The sequence below is a fragment of the Zalophus californianus genome, chromosome 15 (assembly GCF_009762305.2).
Source record: "Zalophus californianus isolate mZalCal1 chromosome 15, mZalCal1.pri.v2, whole genome shotgun sequence".
Classification (NCBI taxonomy): Eukaryota; Metazoa; Chordata; class Mammalia; order Carnivora; family Otariidae; genus Zalophus; species Zalophus californianus.
In genome coordinates this window covers 35,561,132-35,582,578 of record NC_045609.1, presented here as the reverse complement: position 1 = coordinate 35,582,578, position 21,447 = coordinate 35,561,132, and the positions used below count along the sequence as shown (strand labels likewise).

The following is a 21,447-nucleotide window of genomic DNA, read 5'->3' as shown; positions in this document are numbered from 1 at the left end:
TTACTGCCTACTACACGCACCCTCTATTCTTATTTTTCTAGATCACTCTATTAAAAATATTATTCATACAATATATGCAAAATTGCATTAATATTGGTCCTGCAAACTTGTCAAAAGTACCCCTTCAATTTTCAAGAGACCCCAATCCTGGAGATATGAGTGAGAGAAAGAGCTGGTATACCTGGACTGTGGTGATTTCACATATACAGCTGACCCTTGAACAACAGGGTTTGAATTGTACGGGTCCACGTATATGCCAATTTTTTAAAAATAAATACAGTACAGTCCTGTAAATGTATTTTCTCTTCCATACGATTTTCTTAACATTTTCTTTGCTCTAGGTTACTTTATTATAAGAATACATAATACACATAACTTATAAAATGTGTTAACTGTTTATGTTATCAGTAAGGCTCCTGGTCAACAGGCCATTAGCTAAGTTTTTGGAGAGTCAAAAGTTATAGGGGATTATGACTGCATGCTTCTAAACCCCTGTTGTTCAAGGGTCAACTGTAGTTTTATAAACTCTTCTAACCAGACACCTGCACTGACCATATTTTTGTCCTGTAGTAAATACATGTGTCAACTCAAGTTGTCAAAGTGTAACCAGTCAATACGGAGTTTCTGTAAAACCTAAGTGTCCAAATTCTTGTTTTGCTTTTTTAAATTTAAAGGTAACGTATTAAATCTTTTTTCTTAAAGATCTAAACTTGTCTGATATCTAAAGTAAACTTTAAGAAAAACGATACAAAGAAAAAACCCACACTATTACTGTTAGAAGAAACCCAAATGATATCTTTATTGTCAGAATCACTCCTTTCACTATCTTTTCCAAACATCACTTGCTTTTTACCACTTTCCCCCAGCCGTTGCGGCAAATCAGTGTTCAACACTGCCCCAGATTCTTAAAAGGAAAAAGGATCCACTGTCCACAAACGAGAAAGCCCCACAATCCAAGCATATTACCCTAGTGATCTTCGGCGCTTTCAAAGACACCTGTGAAAATGCCAAAGCCTTGAATTAGATCCCCAAGGGCTCCTTTTCTTTCTTGACCCCATTTCTCTTTTTCTGGCCCTTCAGGTCAGACGACTTCCTAACAGACAGCCCCTCCCTCTTCCAAACAAACCTAAATCCTTCTCCTAATTGGCAAACCTGCCCCCCGCCCCACACCTTCGGTCAGCTACCTCCTCCGTCACAACCCGGTCCCGTCTCTCTCGCCAGGCCATAATAGCGACTGTGGTCCTGGCTCTCCCCATCCCTCGCCCCCACCGCCAAATCCCAGAGCATCCCTTCCTCCGGCCCCTCATTCCCGCGGAACCCCTTGCATCTGCTTCCCTCACTACTCGGCTTCCAATACCCTCCAAGCCCTTGCCTCTTCAAAGCCACCTCTCCCTCAGGTCTCCCACTACCCTCGCCCCTCAGCCTCCAGCCATCGTCACCCCCCTCAGGCCCTCGGCTCAACAGCCTCCATTTCCCACAGATTCCATTCTAGAGCAGACTCCCCCGGCTCCCTCAACCGTCTCCTGTGGCCCCTCCGGATCCCAGTCCTAGGCGGCCCGGCTCCGCCCCTGACTCCCAACTCATCCTCGGCTGCGGGCGCCCCCCTAACTCCCCTCTCCTCAGGCACTGCTCCCGCTCACCTCCGCGGTCCGAGTCGGGCTTCCCCGACCCACCTCCGAGTCGGCGTCCGAACCGCCGTCGCAATCACCGGCCCTCCGGGCCTGGCCAGAGTGAAGCGCCTCGAGCGGCGGAGGCGGAGGCCGGGGAGGCGAGCCGGAGTGGAGGCGGGGGCGGTGGCGGCTGCGCGCAGGCATCGCTTGGGCTAGTCTCTGCCGCTCCCGCAGCCACTGGAATCCGAACCGGAACTGCTTCGGGAGGAGGGGCCCTATGGGCGCGAGGCGGAGCCATACGGGCGGGGGCGGGGCCCAAACCGGAAGGGTCGCGGGATTCAAGATGGGCGAGGGAAGGAAAACCGCAGCGAGGAAACCCGAGAGCGCATGCGTCAGCCCCAGAGCCAAAGTGGGAGAAAGTACCGGGCTGGTGAAGATGGCCGGGGGCTTATGAGATTAGTAGATGAGGTATGGGAGCAAGAAGAGGTTACCTAATTCCTTTGGAGGGAGCCAGCTCCTCCGTAAGAGCCAGCATCCGATGATCATTGTTACCATTTATTGCCCCCTTACTTTCTGACAGTCCTTATTCCAAATGCTATATAAATATCTCACTTAATCTTTGTGCCAACTCTGAAGGGTGTTATAACACAGAAGGGCCAAGTAACCTGCTTGAGGTACCGCAGTTAATATGTCCTAAAGCCAGTATTCCTACTTAAATCTGTCTAACTTCAGAATCTGTGCTCCTCTCTATTATCGGAAAGTCCCCAACCCAGGCCTAGAATTGGCATAAGCCAAGTCCCAAACGACCTGTGACCTGGGCTCCAACCCCTCCTTGACCGTCTTCCTCATCAAGTGCAGGGCTGACTTCAATGGCTCTGATGGGGTGGAGACAGGTTCTAGAGTGGACATGAGTGCATACTTCTCCCACTGGATCCCCTGGTGTAGCCCTTACCCTCAAGCTGGACTCAAGACCGGGGGCAGCTGGGAGCCTTCCCACTGCAGCTCATACTCCTTCCATCCCATCAGGGCCTTCATGAAGTCACCTGAGAGTGGGCAAGTCATCTTACCTCTTCTGCAGGTAACTAGCTCTGACAGAAGGACAGATATAGACCTTTCTCAGTTTCTGTTGTGGGGATAAAAGCCCTTGTAAGCAGGGGAATCTCTACCCCAAAAATGTTTCTGATGACAGTCGCTTTGGCTCTTCAGAAGGTCTAGGGCAACATTCACTTCCCTTCTCCCCACTTTGATATACATGGCCCATTTCAGCCTTCTCTTTTGAGAAATCAGCTATTTTAATTATAGAACCATTGTTCAAACCTTCCCCCACAAACCCCGTGAGCATCCTTTAGATGAAATCCTCCATGCCTCCTCTCCACATTTCTCTGACTCTACAATGCAGGAAACTTCCCCCATGAGCCACATAATCCACAGGCTCACTCAGCAGCCATATGGTTCCCACCCAGTATGTGGCCCACCCAGACCTGCAGAGCTTTTTTTTTAATCATTCATTGTTGAAACCAACCACCCCCGCTCCACCCTGGATCTCCACTTTAACTCAGTCCTCAGAACTAAATAGCCTTATCCAGGGACCTAAGCCTATTAGTTCAGCAAATGTTTCTTAGGCATCTACTATGTGTTAAACACAGAATATCCTCTGTTTCATTTAAGCCTCATAATTCTTTCAGGTAGGTGTAATTATCCTTACTTTACAGTTGAAGAAACTGAGGTAGAAAGGTAAAGTGACTTGCAGAGATATGACTGATTCCATGTTGTCACGGAGTTTGGGGTTAGGGGGTGACTTGGGGAAAAAAATGTCCTGTTCTTTCTGGAGGCCTCTGTGACTTGCTGAGTCACTTGCCTCTGTCCCACCTGTTCCTGCCAATCTCCGGGAAGGAGAAATGACACTGGAGAGGCAGAGAGGAGTGACTGCAGAGACAGAGGGGTGGGTGGGCTGGCCCATGGCTGAAGCCTCGGTCCCAGAGCTGAGGGGAGATGCCGAAGCCACGCCTTGCCCCAGTGTTCTGGAACTGGAGGAGCTCCTGAGGGCAGGGAAGATTTCTTGCAGCCACGTGGATGAAGTTTGGCCCAACCTTTACATAGGAGATGCGTGAGTGGTAGCTGGTCGAAGGGGTGTGGGGAAGGGAACAAGGAGAGACAGTTCTTGGGCTCTTTACCAGAGATGGGAGCCGGGTGGAACAAGGAGGAATAGTTCGGCTCTGCACATCCCAGGCCAGGGACTTGCTCCAGGACCCCAGTGCGCTGGGGACAGTGCAGTGATCAGGTGTGACCACCAGGGGGAGCAGGGCTTTTGCCTGCCTGGATGATTAGAACTCCCAGAAGATCCTGAAGTCTTCTGATATATCCAGGACAATTGGCGAGTCTCGGGGACAGAGGCCTGGGGAATGGTGCTTTCAGGTATGACATGGGATGGACAGAGAGCTCCCCTTCCTGGTCCCAGCCTCCCTCCTCTGGACACAGAATGGGTGAGAGAGGTGAATCAGGGAAGGTGTCACCATTAAACATTAGCAAATTAGAAACAGGTATGAGGTAGTGGCCAGGAGAGGCCAGATGTGGGTGGGAAGGCATGGGGCAGGAAAGGAGGGGCAGCTGGATTCCAGGACTGAAGCAATTCTTTCCTTCCTGTCTTGGCCAAGGCAGGAGCAGATGGCCTCAGGAAGCGAAGAGGGTCTAAAGATAACTCCCTATACCACCAACTCTTCCACCAGAAAGCTCTGAGGGTGGGGCTCAAGCTTACTGGGTTCCCTTGTGGCTCCCTTTGGACCTTTATGGCTCTGTCCCTCTGAAGCAGGGGGCCAGGCAAAACCTTCCTGGGCCCCATGGCCCAGCCAGCATCCAGCCCTATTCTTCCCCTTCCTAGGGCCACGGCAAATAACCGCTTTGAGCTATGGAAGCTGGGCATTACCCATGTGCTGAACGCAGCCCACGGGGGACTCTACTGTCAGGGTGGCCCTGATTTCTACGGCAGCAGTGTGAGCTACCTGGGGGTACCCGCCCACGACCTCCCCAATTTCGACATCAGTGCCTACTTCTCCTCAGCAGCCGACTTCATCCACCGTGCCCTCAGCACACCTGGGGGTAGGACTTGGGTCTGAACCCATATCCCATCCTGCTCACTCATGGGGGGCGATGTCCAGTTTCCCCTCAAATATCAGTGCCCTCCCATCTTTAGTTTTTAAAAAGCCTTCAGGTTTGTAAAAATCCTCTGCTCAGTGCTCCAGCAATTTATCCAACCTTGTTCCTTCAACAGACAGGGAAACTGAGGCCTAGAATCCAAAGTCATGTCATGAGTTAGGAGCAGTCCCGGGACTGGAAGCCAAGTCTCCCAAACAGCAAAAGTTCTCTCTCTCCATCATTCAGCCTTGAGAAATTGCCATTTAGTACCTAGATGTCTGGTTTCCACCCCAAAGTATTTTCAAATAGAAAAACAAGACAAAATAAAACAACAAAAAACCCCTTCTACTCCCCAGAGTAGAACAGAGGAGCCTGGGGAAACTGGAGCTCCTACTCTGTGTGAATCCTGGGTGAGAGCCATGCCCCTTGCTCCCCGCCCCTGGGTTAGCCAGTATCCCTCTCTGGACTTCAGTTTCTTGTCTACCTGATGGGAAAGACAAGACTATGGCTCACGGCACTTTTTAATATCCAGAGCACTTTGACATTCATTTGTTCATCATCTATTCATTTACCCGCTGTTTATTATCTTTTCTGTGCCAGGCGCTGAGCTAGATACTGAATCCACACTTAGACAAGGCAGAGTCCCTGCTCTTATGGCACTTGTTGTCCTGTGTCTCATGGAAAGACAGTCATAATTATGAGTACTATTCATATGAATGGGTAATTGTGAAGAGCTCTAGGAGAACAGGAACAGGGCAGGGGTGCTTGATCCAGGGGACCAGGGAAGTGAGGGGCCCACCCTCTACAACAGTATTCACTGGGCTACAGGCAAAAAGGATGAGCTGCTCTGTGATTCAAGTGATACCATGAGTGATCAGGAAAGATTAGACAAGGAAACCATGTGTTAGCTGAAACCGGACAGATGAGTAATAGTCATTAGACGAAGAGCAGAAGAAGTTTTACAGGTAGTTGGAATAGCATGTGCTGAGACTGGAGGCCAGAGCCCAGAACAGCTTCAAGGAACTGAAAGTGAGTTCCTCAGGGTGAAGGTCAGGGTTAGGCAGCCTGAGATGAAGCTGTAGGGTCCACAGGGGCAGCTCACGGAAGGTCTTGTAAGCCATGTTAAGGAGTTTGGACCCTATCCCAAGGATAGGCTAAATAGGTGTTGGTATATCCATCTGACAGATCAGGAAACTGAGAACCCTAAAGGCTGAACAGTTTGCCCAGGGTTACAGAGTATACCCAAGGCAGAGCAGGGAAAGGCACGTGGGTCCCTACCCCTGCCCCTGGGCGGGCCAGCAGGTGGGAAAGGGTCTTTCACCAGGATGTTTTCCTCAGCCAAGGTCCTGGTGCACTGTGTGGTAGGGGTGAGCCGCTCCGCCACGCTGGTCCTGGCCTATCTCATGCTGCACCATCAGCTGTCCCTGCGCCAGGCAGTGATCACCGTGAGGCAACACCGATGGGTCTTCCCCAACCGAGGCTTCCTCCACCAGCTCTGCCAGCTGGACCAGCGGCTGCGGGGCACAGGCCAGAACTGAGGGGCCAGGTGAGGGCTGGGCAGGGCACGAGGGGGTGAGGGCAAGGCTGGGTGCCGTGAGAAGTGAGAGGTCAGGTAAGGGCTGCACAGGGAATGAGGCAGGGAAGACTAATGAGGGCTGGCAGGGAACATGGAATGGGACCGGCTCAGTGGTGGGTTGTCAGGGTTGTGTGTGGCCAGAAGTGAGGGTGGAAAGGGGCCTGGCCCACTCCTCAAGCTGCTGGGCTCCCTCACCAGCCCAAGGCCTCAGTAGGGCCTGGCGGAGGCAAACTTTCAAGGACCCGCTCTCCCCAGCCCATCCATATTCTTCAGACCCCAGAGAGGATGGAAAGGCCAGGGAGGAAAGAGGTGGAAAGCATAAAATGGAAGAGGTGAGGCCTTCTTACCAGGTCCTGGAGGCCCTGTCCCCCTTCCTTGGCTAAAAGCCTGTGTGGGCTCACCTGAACCTCACCACGGTAGCAGCACAGCCAGTCCTGACACCTGGGGGCTGTCTGGGCCTTCCCACAGCTCTCCATCCCTTCCCCTCGGGTCCGGACCCCAGCTACAGCTGCAGCTGTCACTCCAGGCTTAGTTATTTTCAGGTCAGCCCTGCGTCTCCTTCTCACAATGGGGAAGGAGGACAGGGGCTCCTGCCACCAGCCATGGCCCCCTCACATGAGCCATCCTTGATACCCAGTTCTCCTGTCACCATGCCATTCCATTCCTTGCCTTGGACTCAGCACTCTGCTCCTTATCTGCACCCCCTAACCCCCCCTGGACAGTCTGATCTCAGAGATCCACAGAAGGAGCCTCCCTAACTTTGCTCCCTCTGTGGTTTCGGGGAATCCCTGTGGGACATAGAGGTCTTCTGGAAGTCTCTCCAGCTCCTTTCTACTTCCATTTACCCCCTGCCCTGCTGCTCTGTGTGCAGGGCATTTGGAGCATTAGCAGACATTCCTTAAGTTGCATACGAGGAACAGATCCTCAACACCTCCCCTAGGTCTCCCCATTGCTGCGGGAGGCCCCAGTGTGCTGCTTCAATTTCCTTGGCATCAGCCCTATGAAAAGTTTTCCTCCAGCTCAGCTGGGAGGAGACAGGGGTATCTCTTCCTGTGGTGGATGGCTGTGCAAGCTCCATCATTGTGAGGAGCAGCGGTGTCCACGGCCCTTCTTCTCCCACCATTCCCCAGCTGGATCTGTTCCTGTCTGTCTCCAACAGCCCACCTTCCTCACATTCACATCCCCCCTGACGGCCATTGGCTAGGGAGTTAAGCCCCAGGGCTGCTTTCCACTGGCCCTAGCCCACCTCTAACTCCTACCCATGCTGCTCCTTCCCTCATCTCTCCTCAGCCCTGACTTGGGCTGTGTGCCCCAGCACCCCCTGGCTCAGAGGGTCTGCCGGCTAGGGGTGGGTGACTGGCCTAGGCTCTCTTAGGAGTTGGAAAAGTGGCAGCTTTCTCCTGCCAAGAGCTTCCCAGGGTGTGGATTGAATTTTTCCCTTGCCCAGCCCTCCACCAAAAGCTGTTTTTGTCTCTGAATGCATAACCAGAGCCACCAAGGGGAAGCACTTTAGTACCCTGCCCCCTTCCTGATGCTGGCAGGAGGGGGGGCATCTTGGGGGTGGGGATTAGGGCAGGACGGAGAGCTAGATTTAGAGTTTGGGGGTGAGTATAATGGAAGAAAATCAGGATTATAGCTGGTTTTGGGATCAGGCCCAGGGCTGAGCTGGGTGGGAAACTGTTGTGGGGAGCTCTGCGGGTATGGGGAGCCAAGAGGGAGACAGGAATGGCATGTTTCCATCCTGCTCTCCTCTAAACATGTTTCAGGAAACTGGTAGAACAGCAAATCTCTGATTATGCCTAATTGCCCCACTTCCTTGGCCTGGAGCCCTTAAATACCCTGACCTCTGGCCTCAGCATCTTTCCCATCAGGCAGCTGCCTGATGGGAAATCAGTCGGGCCGCAGCATTGCACAGGTCCTGGAGGTGCCATCCACCAATGCAACTGGAGCCCGCAGGAGTTATGCAGTGTGCAACCTATGTGGCCATACACAGCAGCCCTGGGGACTCTGAAAGATGATGGGGCGAGGTCATTTCTCTCCCTGAGCCCTGGGCCCCAAACCTGCCTTAACTCTCTGAGCACCCATACCCACCTGACCTTACACAGAGGGCTCAAGGCAGAGGCAGATTTAGGCGGCAGTTCCTGCCCCTACCCTGACAAGTCCCAGCCAGTCTGGGCCTTGGGTTGCCAGCCGATAACATGGAGCTCATCTCTCCCCCAGAGCTGGTCCTTCCTCCCTGCCACGGGGCTGTGCCACTTTGTCTCCCTGGCACTGGCCCTGTTGGTGCTGCTGGAGGCTCTGGCCCAGGTGGATACCAAGAAGATGGTAAGAAGCCAGTGTGTGGTCCACCCTAGAGCCCGCTACCCCATCTACTTCCTCCTGCTGCCTGCATTCTGGGTCGGCTACTGTCTTCAGTCCCCACAGGTAGGAACGGGCTGCCTTCTCATCCAATCCCTGAGGCTCCTCAGCCAGGACTCCAAGTTCCCTGGGGTGCAAGGATGGGAGGAGAGCAGGAGGGGATTCTAAGTGTTCGTGATAGCTGTTGGCTACAGCTGCGTCCACCAGCTCTCCCCAGGGCTGCTCAGGGAACCCCAGCAGGGGCTGAGCCCTAGCTCCCTGAAGTTCAGACTTCAGAGACCCCGTGTAGGTGTGGCTGCAGGTATGCAGATGTCTCTATGTCGGTCATCTGGGAGTGTGAGTGGGGAAGAGTATACTGAAGTATATGAGTATATGGGGAGGGTCTCTGGGAAGAGGTTCTCGACAGGAAGCAGGAAGGGTTCTTAACAGGGCCAAATCCAACGTCCCTAACTGGCTCCAGTGGCTTTGGGAGGGACCTAAAAGACCATCTGGTTGGCCTGGGTTAGGAAGGCCTTCTGGGGGAGGGAGGAGCCTGGCAGAGGGCACAGTGGCTTCTAGACACACAGCTTTTGACTGCAGGCCAGGGCAGTTCTAAAGGCCTGCTCTGAACCTCACCTACACCTTTGTAAGTGTACCCCCACTTTCCTCAGCCTGAGTCTTCTAGATCTGAATCCTGGGCTAGTCCTATAATTCTCAGCTCCTAGCGAAGCTCCTGGGGACCTGGGTTCTGTTGTCGGCCTTGCTGCCAGTTTGTGTGTGATTTGGACTAGTCTCTTTTCTGCCCTCCTCCATGGACGATTCTTCCAGCTCTAACCTTCTGCCCATGCTTCACACCACCCTTCAAGGTCAAGGGAGCTTTGAAAATGGCTTATCGGATGTTCCTTCTCTCTGCCCCACGATCAACATACGCATACACCCAGAGCACAAGCAGACCCCTGCGGGCTGCCTCCACCCCCGGCAAGGCCAGGTGCCTGGCTGGGCTTGGCACTGACCATGCCAGGGACCAGTGGGTGAGTTGGGAGTGTCAGGGGGAGGCCAAAAGAGGGGAGCAGCACATCATGCTTTATAATTAAACTCAAATCAAAAAATAGAAACAGCATCAAGTGTGCGGAGACAGGGAGCTGGAAGCAGACAGCACAAAGTGCCCGTCAGAGAAGACCACAGCCTGGGCCAGATACCCCCACAGGTGGGTGAGGGCCCCTATTTCAGGGGGGCCATGGAGCATGCTGGGTCATGAGGGCCAGGGCACCTGGGCCTGTGTGTGTTGTGGAGGGACTGGGTTATGTTGGAGGACAGACTGGATTAGAGACAGAAACACAGACAAAGCAGAGTCAGAAAGATGTGGTCTTGCATCCTGGATCCCATGTTAATCGGCTGTGTGACCTTGAACATATTGCTTAATCTCTCTGAGCCTCAGTTTCCTCATCTGTAAAATGGGGATGATAATATTATCTGCTTCATAAGGGTACTGTGAGGATCCAATGAGAAAGTGTAAGCATTTAGCTCTGTCGATACATAGTACATCCTTAGTAAGTGGCGAATAGAATTATACTTACTGCTGGACAGAGAAAGAAACCTCAAGAAACACAAAGAGATGGAGACTTAGCCTCACTGCCCTGTGGGGAGGTTACCCTCCAGCCAGGATATGGCTGAGGCTTGAAAGGATAAGAGTAATAATAATAGTAATGATAAGAGTAAGATGCACCCTATGGGGGCATATATCATAAGACAGGCCTAGGGAAGGGGCCTTACATTTAGGAAGGCCCCTTCATGAAATTCTCACAGCAGCCCCGTGAAGGAACTTGCTCAGCAAAGACCACACGAATACCAGCCCTGAGAGCTCTGCCCAGATCTGTCCTCACGGGCCTGCAAGCTGAGTGCTGAGCCCCACTGGCAGCTCACCATCGGCTGCCCACCTGCTACCTGCCCCACGGCGTCCTTCGCCAGACTCCTCCTGTGTCCTGCCCTCAGGTCGCCTGGCCACAACTGTCCTGTGGTCACAGTCCCATCTGCTTGGGGGGGGGCGGAGGAGGGGAAAGCAGAGAGACTGGGTAGGAGGGAAGGCCAGCGGGAACATCCGGAGCTTCAGCTGAGGAGGTGGATGGCCACAGCTGCCCTCTTGCCCTGAGGAGGCCTGGGCCTGGGCCTGAGTCCACGGCAAATGCCAGGTGGTGTGGCGAGCGCGGTGGAGGAGCATGAGCTCCTGTGAGAGGCGGGGGAGAGCCACAGGGAAAGGAGGAGGGACGCACACAAAGACAAACCAAGCGCCTCAGCTTGTAAACAGCGCAAGAGCAGAGAAGCTACTGCTGACGGAGGCAGCTGTTGGACTTTGGGAGAAGACACAGGAGGGAGGCAGAATGAGGGCCGGAGTGAATGAGGAGAAGAGCCAGACCTGGGCCGTCCCTACAAAATGTTGGGCCCATGCTTCGCCCACCGACTTCCCTTCCTTGGGTGTGTCTGGAGCTTGAAGGATGAGCCCTTGGGCAGGGGGCTGGACCCCAGGGGGATAAAGCAGACAGGTGTGGGGGTACATCCATGCATCCCAGGGGGATAAAGCATCAGGTGTGAGGCTCTAGGTGGGACCAGACAAGGAGTAGCCCCTAAGTCCAAGGAAAAGGTCCCATTCTCCAGACTTGGATCTAAGGCCCCTCAGAGGTTGAAACATGAACTGTGGCCTAGCAGCCCCCAATTCCTGACCCCTATGCTGTTTCCTTCTCTTCCTGGGAGCCCCCTGGGACCAGCTCCGTCTCAGCCAGAGCCGCGCTGCCTGCTCCCCGGCACAGCTGGGCTGCAATGCACCCACTGGCCACAGGGTGGCGGCCATACCCCACGCCAAGTTCAGAGGCAGGGGTGGGCCTGCCTGCCTTCCCGGAGCTCCATGTCAAGCTCACCTGCGGCTCACTCAGCCCCAGCTTTTGGCTCCACACCAGTGTGGCTGTTGGGTAAGCCTGGGGCCTGGGGCCTTCCCCACCCCCAGCACACTACGCTGCTCCCTACCCTGTGGTTACCACAAACCCAGCCGCTGCTCTCGTTCTCAGGTCAGACCCACCAGGGAATCCTAAATTCAGGCAAGGCCAGGATCTCGCACACTAGACAGACAGGCCATGGCCCAGACAGGAGCCAAGACTTGCTGGAGGCCACAGAATGAGCTATGGCCACGCTCTCCTCCCTCCCTCCAAAGTTCTCTTTCCACCGCTTCAGGTAGCCTCCCATGTCCATGGGGAGTTCCCGGGCCAAGAGCCTTTCGTCCCAAAGAGATGCCAAGCAGAGCGAGGTCTGGGGGTTTGGAAGGACTGCACTTCAGTCCACAGCGGGCTAGGTCTGCTCTTAGACCCCACCCCCACTGGCTCCAAGGGAAGGACCTGGAATTCTAGCCACTTCACAGCATTTGTGTTCCGGGCGGAACCCGCCCCAGCCAGGTTCTGCTCGGGTGCTGAGTCCCGTCCCTGTACCCACTCCCCCATTCCTGGCCCCAGGCCATGCCCTAGGTAGGTGGCAGGCCACTCAGCCTGCCCTGAGAGGTCACAGTGGGGGATGAGGGGGAAAGCTGGGTCTTCACTTCCACCCTGCCCACCGGCTGCCCACTGGGTGAGCTTGGCCAAGCCAGTGGCCTCCTGGGTGCCCATTTCTCTTCCTGGTCCTATCACTGGCTACCCAAGAGAAAAGATGTTCTTCCCAGTTTGTACCTTCCCTAGTTACTGGTTGAAGGGGCCAGGGACGATTAGCCAAGATAGGCACTCCTTCCCAGCACCGCACCAGCCGCAGGTTCTGGTGCCACTGACATCCCGGCTCCGCAGGGGCTCAGACACCCCCAAACAGCCGACACCTGACACAAGCCACCCCACCTGGGTGAGGCCTGACCTGCAGCACTGGCCTGAGTCATGGGGGTAAGGAAGAAAATCCCAGGGCCTGGAGGTAGATGTGTGACAGCAGCGCCAGGCTCCCCTGTAGAGACAGATGGGTTAGTGACCACTCTCCGGAGTCTCCAAGGTAGCAACTGGAAGGCCTGGAGACAGAACTGAAGGGGCATAACTGGATTGAAACCCCAGCCTTGCTCCCTATCAGCCACACAGCTTTGGGCATCGCTATATACATTCTGTCTGACCTTCAGCTTCCTCCTATGTAAAATAGGGACCTATCCCAAGTGAGGCCTCAGGCCCTTAAGAGGCATCAGCTTACTCTGTATGGAGATGCTCTCAAATGCCATTTCATGGCCCAGGACCCCTCATTCTTGAGATGGGCTCTGCCCTTCAAGCACCTGAAACTGTGAGGGACCAGGGACCTGGGGACCAGCCCTGGAAGTAGCAGAGGAGGGGGCTTGAGATGAGCTGCCCGGTTGTGGGGCCTTCCTAGGTGCACTCTGTGGTCCCCATCCCTACAAAGTCCCAAGTACCAGTGACTTAAGGAAGGCAGGGTGTCTGTACTGACTAGTTGCTACGGACAGGGAACTCCAAGGGCCGCTTGGCCAAAGCTTCTAACATCTGGAAAGGGCAGGAGAGACCTTCCCAGCTCCACAGCAGTGACAAGGAATTGATTCCCTTGTTCCCTGGGAAAAGGATCTAGGCCTCAGCCCTAGCTGAGCTGGTTAATAATCTCATCCAAAATAGCTGAGGCCCTTCCTACTGCATCCTGGTGGCCCCTGGGCACTGCACCATGCCTGCCCCACCCCCCCATCAGCTGGACCCACTGGTGGGGATCCTGCCCCCAACCACCATAGTGTCCATTCTGTTTCAGGATGGACTCACTGCAGAAGCAGGATCTCCGGAGGCCCAAGATCCACAGGGCAGTCCGGGGGTCCCCCTACCAGCCGCCCACACTCGCTTACCTCCAGCGCTTGCTGTGGGTCCGTCGGGCTGCCATGCTGAGCCATGTCAATGAGGTCTGGCCCAACCTCTTCCTAGGAGATGCGTAAGTACAAGGGGACAGAAGGCGAGCCTCTCCCAGAGTCCTGCAGGGACAGAGGTGGCACCCTCTTGGCCGCCCACCATCTCTTTCCACACAATCCTATCCTCTTATGTTATTAATTTTAACCGTGGAAACAGAACACACATTAAGAAAAGTGCATACAGCACGTATGAACGGTTTCCCCATCCACGTCAAGAAACAGGACGTTCCTTATGCCCCAGAAGTAACTGACCCTTCTCAACATAACCCCTTCCCCTGTAGATAATTCCTAAGTGTTGGAATAATTATCTCCTTGCTTTTCTTTATAGTTTTAACATCTATGTACCTCACAATATAGTTAGTTTTGCTTGTCTTTTAAAGTTATATGAATGGAATCCTATTGTGTGCATTTTGTGCCTGGCGTTATTTGCTCAATATTGTCAGATTCACCCATGTTCTATGCGGCTGCCACTCACTCACTTTTCATTGCTGTATACTATTCATTTGTGTGAATATACTGCAGTTTGTCCGTTTGATTGTATATGGACATCTGAGTTGTTTTGACTTTTTGGCTATTGTGAACAGTGATCCTAGGAACAGTCTAGTACATGGGTCCTGGGAACACACACACACACACACACACACACACACACACAACACATACACGTTTCTCTCAGGTGTGCAGTTATAAAGAAAGTGGAATTGTGAGTCATTTTCCCAAAAGTTTTCCTAAAATTTGAAACATATGGGTCAAATATATGTGGATTTTAGAAATTTTCCTTAATATTTAGAAAATATGATTCAATGTCTTGCTAATAATATGGCAAATATGCTATCCCCCCACCAGATAACCAGCAATAAAATCCTCATTGACTTTTAAAAAAATGCATACACACATATGTATATAATGGCCTTTTCACATCTTTTTTTTACAAAAATGATACCTCTTTCTAGTCCCATTTTGCAACCTACTTTATGTAGAAAGCTTTTTTAAATGGAACCACATAATATCTTTTGAAAACATTTTTAAACAGGTTCTATATTGTATCCTGCATTTTTCACAGGTTCTCAATTTAGCACAGACACCTTTCCTCCTTTACCTGCAGCTACAACATTTTGGGGGTTGCACAGTATTTCATTTAGCTATACCATATCAGTCTCCTGTTATAGGATATTTAGTGATTTTTCCCAATTTTTCACTATCTTGAATGTCATTAGATCCACTTTATATACGTCTGTGGGCACATTTTGGATTTTTTTAAGTTCCTAGAAGGGGACTTGCTGAATCAAAACATGTATATATTTTGTATATTTTTAAGGCTTTTGATGCATGTGGCCAAACTGCCCTTGGCTAGAGTGAAAGGGAATCTTGAACTCCAACTAGAGGAGCCCCTTCACTCAGGCCTGTTCACTCTTTCCAGTCTCACACTTGGAGGGGAACAGCAGAGGAGGGAAAGGGATAAGTTCCAGCCTGGCCAGAGGGGCCCCAACAAGACCTGCTCCACCTCTCAACTCCCCCGTGCCTTCCCTCCAGGTATGCAGCCCGGGACAAGAGCAAGCTGACCCAGCTGGGCATCACCCACATCGTGAACGTTGCTGCGGGCAAGTTTCAAGTGGACACAGGTGCCAGGTTTTACCGTGGAATGCCCTTGGAGTACTATGGCATTGAGGCTGATGACAACCCCTTCTTTGACCTCAGTGTCTACTTTCTACCTGTTGCTCGATACATCCGAACTGCCCTCAGTGTTCCCCAAGGTGAGCTGCTGGGGAAGGCACTAGGGTTGTGGGTGGGGGGTGGGGGGGTGAGATCTGGGGCACTTTTTGCAGTAGCACGGGTGGGCTGGGGGGGTGTCCAGAGTCACAAACCTCTTCAGCAACCTTCCCACCCCATGGAGCAATGAGCTACTACCATTTAGTGAGTGTCCCCTTCGGGGGACCAACAATCAGACATAGTTAAGGTCCAGTGTGGTTGTCAGTGTAACCATATCCCCCAGGAAGTGTGTTGGACGGAAGGTACAGGACCTAACAAAGGCTGAGAAGGCCCTTCTAAGATGAGGCCTTGGAATAGGGCTGGCAGGGACAGAACTGGGGGGAAAGGGAGGTAGGTGGATACCCCCTGTCATCTGCCACAAATCCAGGGGACTCCAGAAATCCTATACCCCCTCTCACTATGTCAGAGTTGCAAAGGATGCCAGAGGAAGCACCTTGGACCTGGAGAAGGGAATCCCAGCTGTTAACCTTAGCTGGGCCACTAACTTGCTGTGTGACCTCGAGCCAGTTCCTTTCCCTCTCTGGGCCTCAGCTGCCCCATCTGCATGTGAGAACATTGTCAGTATGCCAGGGTGCTGTGACGGGTGGGCTGAAGGATGGCCAGAGGATCTCCAATTCCCAGTGGGATGGTCAGTGCGAGGGCAGGTAGCTGACACCAGGTTGGGTCTTCCCACAGGCCGTGTGCTGGTACACTGTGCTATGGGGGTGAGCCGCTCTGCTACGGTTGTCCTGGCCTTCCTCATGATCTGCGAGAACATGACCCTGGTGGAGGCCATCCAGACGGTGCAGGCCCACCGTGATATCTGCCCCAACTCGGGCTTCCTCCAGCAGCTCCAGGTTCTGGACAACCGACTGGGGCGGGAGACGGGGCGGCTCTGACTTGGTGAGCAGCCGGGAACCCTGACCCTCTGGCCAGCATGGCCCAGCCCAGCCAGCCTGGCCCTGGGAACAGCAGCCTCTGCTGTTTCCAATGACCTTGAGGCATCGATAGCAAGTGGGGGCTTAGCTGAGGCAGAAGCAGGGAGAATTGAGTGGTGACCTTTAGCAGGTGGGATTTCCCTGACCCAATCCAGAGATTCTTTATACAAAAGAGAGTTCAGTCTGTCTCTATAATAAAAGGTTCATCATAATAAAGGCAGGAGATCTTCTGGTGGTTTGTGGGGTGGTGTCTTACTCCCAGGATGGTCACGAGGGTCCAGAAGGCTTGCCAGCTCTGAGTCAGGATGATGGCAGCCTACAGAAAGAATCTGAGTCCGTGTCAAGTTTCCGTGAAGACGGAGGGCAGGTGAGGATTAATCAGTGGTATCTGCCTCAGAGGACTGAGGGTACAGGTGCTGAAGCTAGCCGGCCCTTTCCTCATCTTGTCCTCCCTCATACCTTCACCCAAGAGCTAGGTTGTCAGACTCAAGACCAATGTTCAATGCGTCAGCATCCCTTCCATGCCCACCCTAGCAAAAAGCGATCGTCAAAAACTTGCTGTGCAAGTAGCATCTCTTGAATCTTTTCATCTACGCTGTACTTTCAAAAGGACTGACTCAAACGAGAGGCATCTGGAAAACACAAGCATTAACCGAGAGGATAGGGTCTGGGGAGGAGACAGCCCGGAAATCCCAGGCAAAGGATGGTTATAGGATGGAGCAAAAGATTTCATTCTGAGTTTCTTTGTATTTGTGCCCTAAAAAAACAATGTAAAAAGCCCCCAGGTTCCTCAGGGTTCTGGCCACTGCCTCGTCTCTCCTGTAGAGTTCCCACCCTGCTGGGGGGGGGGTCCCATCACCCCCACAGCCTCAGTTCACATCTCCAGGCTGATGACTCCTAGAGCCCCCACGGCAGCCCAGTTCTCTCCCCTGAGCTTCAAACCTCCGTATCCCATTGCCCACCTCTATTTGAATATTGCACTTGAATTTCATATTCAGCTGCGCTTTTCCTCAGCCCCTCCCCACCAGCTGAATTCTTCCTTCTTCATTTGAGGGAAGAGTTCTGACAGTCCTTATTGCTCAAGTCAGAGATGGGTGTTATCTTGGACTCCTGCCTCTAGACAATTAGCCTGTGATTCTACCGCCTCGGTACCACTCAGATCTGCTCACTTAGCTTCATCTTTGCTGTGAGTACTTAAGTTCGAGGCACCCTCAGCTCTCCCCTGGACCCTGGATCACCATTAGCAGCCCACTGTTAGTCTCTCTGCCTCCGGCCTTGCCCATCCAAGTATCCACACAGACATCTCACTAAAATGGAAATCTGATCACGTCACTACTCTGTTTACAACCCCCTAAGTACAAACAACTTGACAAAATATAAAGATGCTTCATTATCTGAGAACATTCCTGTATCTCTAGCCTTATCTCCTGTAAATCTGTTCCATACACACCGTGTAATTAAGAAACAGTAAATTCCCTTGCAGTTTCCAGAATGCACCACGTTCTCTTACCTCTGGTACTTTGCACATACTTCAGATTGTACCACCTGAATGCACCACCCTCACCCATTCTCACCGAGGTCTCTATGAGTCTCAGTTTAGCTCTTCTGGACCCTCTAAACCTGAGAGAAGGGCTCATCCACGGGCTGCCAAAATGTCCATCCACCTTTGTGATGTCACCCATCACTCTGAATCATAATTTACTGGTGCCTCGTCATTCTCTTTCAAGTGGCTGTCTCTGGTCAGGCTACCCATGGCCTCAAGGTCCCCGTGGCTCCCACACTCTGGCTATAATCCTGCCCTCAGGTGGAGCTCTGTGGTCATGTGGACCACAACTACATGTTGTCCCTACAGCCACGAGGCCTTCTCTATAGAGGTCGCCAGGGGGAGGGGATCATCGCTGGCCCCAGGAGTGGGCCTGCCTCCAGAGGGCCCCTCCTCTTCCCCAAGCTCCACCTGCATGCGCACCCCTTGGGCACCCCGACACCCTCCTCCCAGCACATCTCATTCTTCTTTGGCCACATTTGACACTTCCTCCTCACTCCCCACCAGCGGTGTCTGGGGCCAGCTCTGCCTTCTGCGCAGAGGGGTCCTTGTCCTCTGCCATCGGGTCTATTTCCAGAGGGCAGGTGCTTTTCCTTTGCACCAACCAAAAAAGGTGCCTCCAGGAGCCAGGGTGGCTCAGTCGGTGAACCGTCTGCCTTCAGCTCAGGTCATGATCCCAGGGTCCTGGGATCAAGTTCCACATTGGGCTCCCTGCTCAGCGGGGAGCCTGCTTTGCCCTCTCCCTCTGCCCCCCCCGCCCCCGCTCCTGCTTACTCTTGCTCTCTAGTGCTCTCTCTCTCTCAAATAAATAAATTAAATTAAATTTTTTTAAAAAGTGCCTTCTTGGAGCAAATCAGCCTTTCAGGCTTATCATTGCTGGGCTTGGTTGAGGAAAAGGTGTCCCTTTCTCCCAAGCAGACGCAGCTCCGAGTCGGGGTGCCCCTCTGAGTGAGTTGAGCACAGGTTGTGTTTAGCCCCCATTCCTCCTTCTGCAATTCATAAACTGCACAAACATATGCTGCCTTGTCTGATCCGTAGGGATGAACATCCCTGTTTTATCATTGAACAACCCAAGGCTCAAGAGAAGATAAAATGACGATGGAATGTGCCCCGGGGATGAAGGATCTCTGGGCTCTGGCCTCAAAAGGCCAGTACTGCCCAGCCAGCTTCCTGCTCCCCTCCCTACAGCCCTTGGTCCTAATCCCAGCTGGTTGTCAGCTACCTGAGGTGCTCTCTTAGCCTTTTCCAAAGGGTAAACATACATCCTAGCTGGAGGATTGCAGAAGGGCTGGTGCTGTGATGCCCAACCAGGCAGGGCCCCTCTCCAATCTGGGGATGGAAAACTGTTCTCAGGTCATCCTCAGGTTGGTGGCACCTATTCTCCAGAATAGACAAAGCTAGTCCCTGCTCAACAGACCCATCTGCCTACCCCCAATTCCTGTGGATGCCCCCGTGCCTGACAACTCAGCCCTTGTTGCTATTTCTTGCTCATGCACCGTCAGCGGGACCCAAAATAGTGGTTCCAGCAGTCAGTCTCTAAATCAACATCCGGGTCTATGAGTAAGGGCAGCCTGTCCCTGCTGGCTGGGCTGGGAGTGCCCAGAATCTAGGACAGAGCCACACCCTGGGGCTTGAGTTTCAACAGGTCACCTTGGAGCTTTGAGGTTTGGGCTCAGAATCTGAGGCTGCAGGGAGAAAAAGGAGGGAAGCCCTGAGGAGGCACGTGGTAGGAAGGCCAAACATGCCCCAGAGCATCAGAGGAAACAGGTTGAGCTCGAGACTGGCATCTCCATTGGGAAGATTTCCTGCCTGCCATGCTTGTCCTGGGAAGTCTGCGATGATGCATCTGCTCCCCCTTCTTCTCTAGCACAGCCTCATGATAGAAGTGGGGGTATTGTTAAGAGAATGACCTTGGAGCCAGAGTACCTGGGTTCAAATCTTACCCCTGCCCTTTACCTGAAGTGTGTGACCTCAGTGCATCTCTCCATAACCCAGTTTCCTCATCTGTAACGTGAGAGTCATGATAACCAACATACAGGATTGTTGTAAGGATTACATGGGGAATATAGGAAGTGCTTTGTGCAATATGTGGAGAGATCCCCAAAAGGAGAACTGTGATCATTGTCACAGTACATAGTCCATGGGCCCCTGGCATTGTCTGCTGCACAGAACCCCGTCTCGGACTGAAAGGCGGCTGTGTTCTCAGTGTTGAACGAATGATTAAAAATTAGCTGACCTAAATGCAACACCGTATTTAGGATTAGATCCTGGAACAGAAGGGTATAAGTAGAAACACTGGTGAAATCTGCCAAGTTTGTGTTTTAGTTAATAGTGTGACACCAATTTTGATCTCTTTGATAAATATGTCATGGTTATGTAAGAGGCTAACGTGAGAGGCAGCTGGTGGTGGGTATACAAGAAAGGTCTCTATTAGCTTTATAATTGTAAATGTAAAATTATTTCAGAATAAAAAGTTAAAGAAACTTGCTGACAATTATGGACTGCTTTGCATATGCCAAGCACTATGCTAAGTGCTTTAGATACATCATTTTTTCCCCAGTTTTATTTCTTTAGGGAAAAAAAACACAAATCAAATATAGCAAAATATTAAGATTTGACCATATTGAGTTGTGGGAATATAGGTGCTTGTTACATCTTTTCTTTTGTATTCTTTTTCTTTCTTCCTTTTTTTAAAGAGTTATATATTTAGTTGGTAGAGACAAAGCATGAGAACAGGGCAGGGGGCAGAGGAAGAAGGAGAGAGAGAGAAAGGATCTCAAGCAGACTCCCCACTGAGCACAGACCCTGACGCAGGGCTCGATCTTATGACCCTGAGATCATGACCTGAGCCGAGACCAAGAGTTGGACACTCAGGTGACTGAGCCACCCAGGCGCCCCTTATTAAAATATTTCCTAATTTAAAAAGTCAAAAATAGATTGACTATCTTAAAATTAGAAACATCCTGTTCTATATATTCAGGTTTTGAAACCCATATTTTAGGAAGTATTCTGAATTTAAATGGTACCATTTCAATGGCTTCAGGCCTAAAATACTGCAAATTCATATGTTATCCTTTTAAAACCTTCAGGAGGTTTTATTATGGATAATTTTGTTTTAAGAAAAAGGTAACTATGACCTGGTTTAGAGTATATAGTGTTTAGATGAAATACGTGTGATCAAAGAGGAGCTAAGTCATTAAGTCAAACTATATATCATTTCATCCCATCCTCACATCCTCACGACCCTACGGGAAAGTTCCTAACATCACCCTCATTTTATAGATGAGAACATAAATGTTGAGAGGTTAGGCCAGAGAGCCCCTAACTTTAATTGAGAGTTTATTATGTACCAGCGCACTAGTCAGGGTAGGCTAATGGCTCCGACAAGCAAAGTTTATTTCTCCCTCGCAACACAGGTTGGTGGGGGCATGGAGGGTAGGGGGGGCAAGGGCATGGAGGGTCTGGAGGCCAGATGTGTCATGTCCCCTCCAGTTCTATGAGCAGAACTCAGTCACATGGTCAAACCCAGGTGCAGAGGAGGCTCAGAAATGTAGTCCATCAGAGTGCCCAAGAAGAAGAAACTGCAGGTACTAGTGATCATGAATAGGCTTTTATACGGCAGTTGTTGATAGACATATGTAATTATTTAATTCTCA

The 21,447-nt window shown here is 52.0% G+C and overlaps 2 protein-coding genes across 9 annotated transcripts in view; one reads left to right on the top strand and one right to left on the bottom strand.

Moving 5' to 3' along the window:
* SAMD8 (sterile alpha motif domain containing 8) overlaps positions 1-1,982 on the bottom strand; it is a 45,520-nt gene extending 43,538 nt beyond the window's left edge. For 2 of the 5 annotated variants that reach the window (XM_027596138.1, XM_027596137.1), the window contains exon 1: positions 1,641-1,982. In XM_027596138.1, the coding sequence (XP_027451939.1) occupies positions 1,641-1,814 (174 nt within the window). In that variant the 5' untranslated portion in view covers positions 1,815-1,982. The remainder of the gene's footprint in view (positions 1-1,640) is intronic. The other 3 variants (XM_027596136.1, XM_027596139.1, XM_027596135.1) reach the window with 2 other exon arrangements.
* Positions 1,983-4,638: 2,656 nt separating this feature from the next.
* On the top strand, positions 4,639-16,461 carry DUSP13 (dual specificity phosphatase 13). Of its 4 annotated transcripts, none has more exons than XM_027596140.2 (8): positions 4,639-4,706; positions 6,081-6,288; positions 8,539-8,742; positions 9,522-9,686; positions 9,768-9,862; positions 13,411-13,584; positions 15,095-15,315; positions 16,007-16,461. In XM_027596140.2, exons 2-8 carry the CDS (start codon positions 6,202-6,204, stop codon positions 16,207-16,209), a joined length of 1,149 nt encoding a protein of 382 aa, XP_027451941.1. In that variant the 5' UTR covers positions 4,639-4,706; positions 6,081-6,201; the 3' UTR covers positions 16,210-16,461. The 4 variants fall into 4 exon arrangements, with proteins under 4 accessions (XP_027451941.1, XP_035580138.1, XP_027451943.1 ...); XM_035724245.1 differs by having other exon boundaries at positions 4,688-4,706; positions 6,108-6,288; XM_027596142.2 differs by lacking the exons at positions 4,639-4,706; positions 6,081-6,288; positions 8,539-8,742; positions 9,522-9,686; positions 9,768-9,862 and adding an exon at positions 12,091-12,164.
* Positions 16,462-21,447: the final 4,986 nt, after the last annotated feature.

What these genes read in the sequence shown, in the direction of transcription:
- DUSP13 (XM_027596140.2), top strand. Translation starts at nt 6,202, where the DNA reads ATGGGTCTTCCCCAACCGAGGCTTCCTCCACCAGCTCTGCCAGCTGGA. An exon ending in ACTGTCTTCAGTCCCCACAG is followed by an intron (nt 8,743 to 9,521) that starts GTAGGAACGGGC and finishes CCACCCTTCAAG; the next exon opens with GTCAAGGGAGCTTTGAAAAT. An exon ending in ACCATGCCAGGGACCAGTGG is followed by an intron (nt 9,687 to 9,767) that starts GTGAGTTGGGAG and finishes ATCAAAAAATAG; the next exon opens with AAACAGCATCAAGTGTGCGG.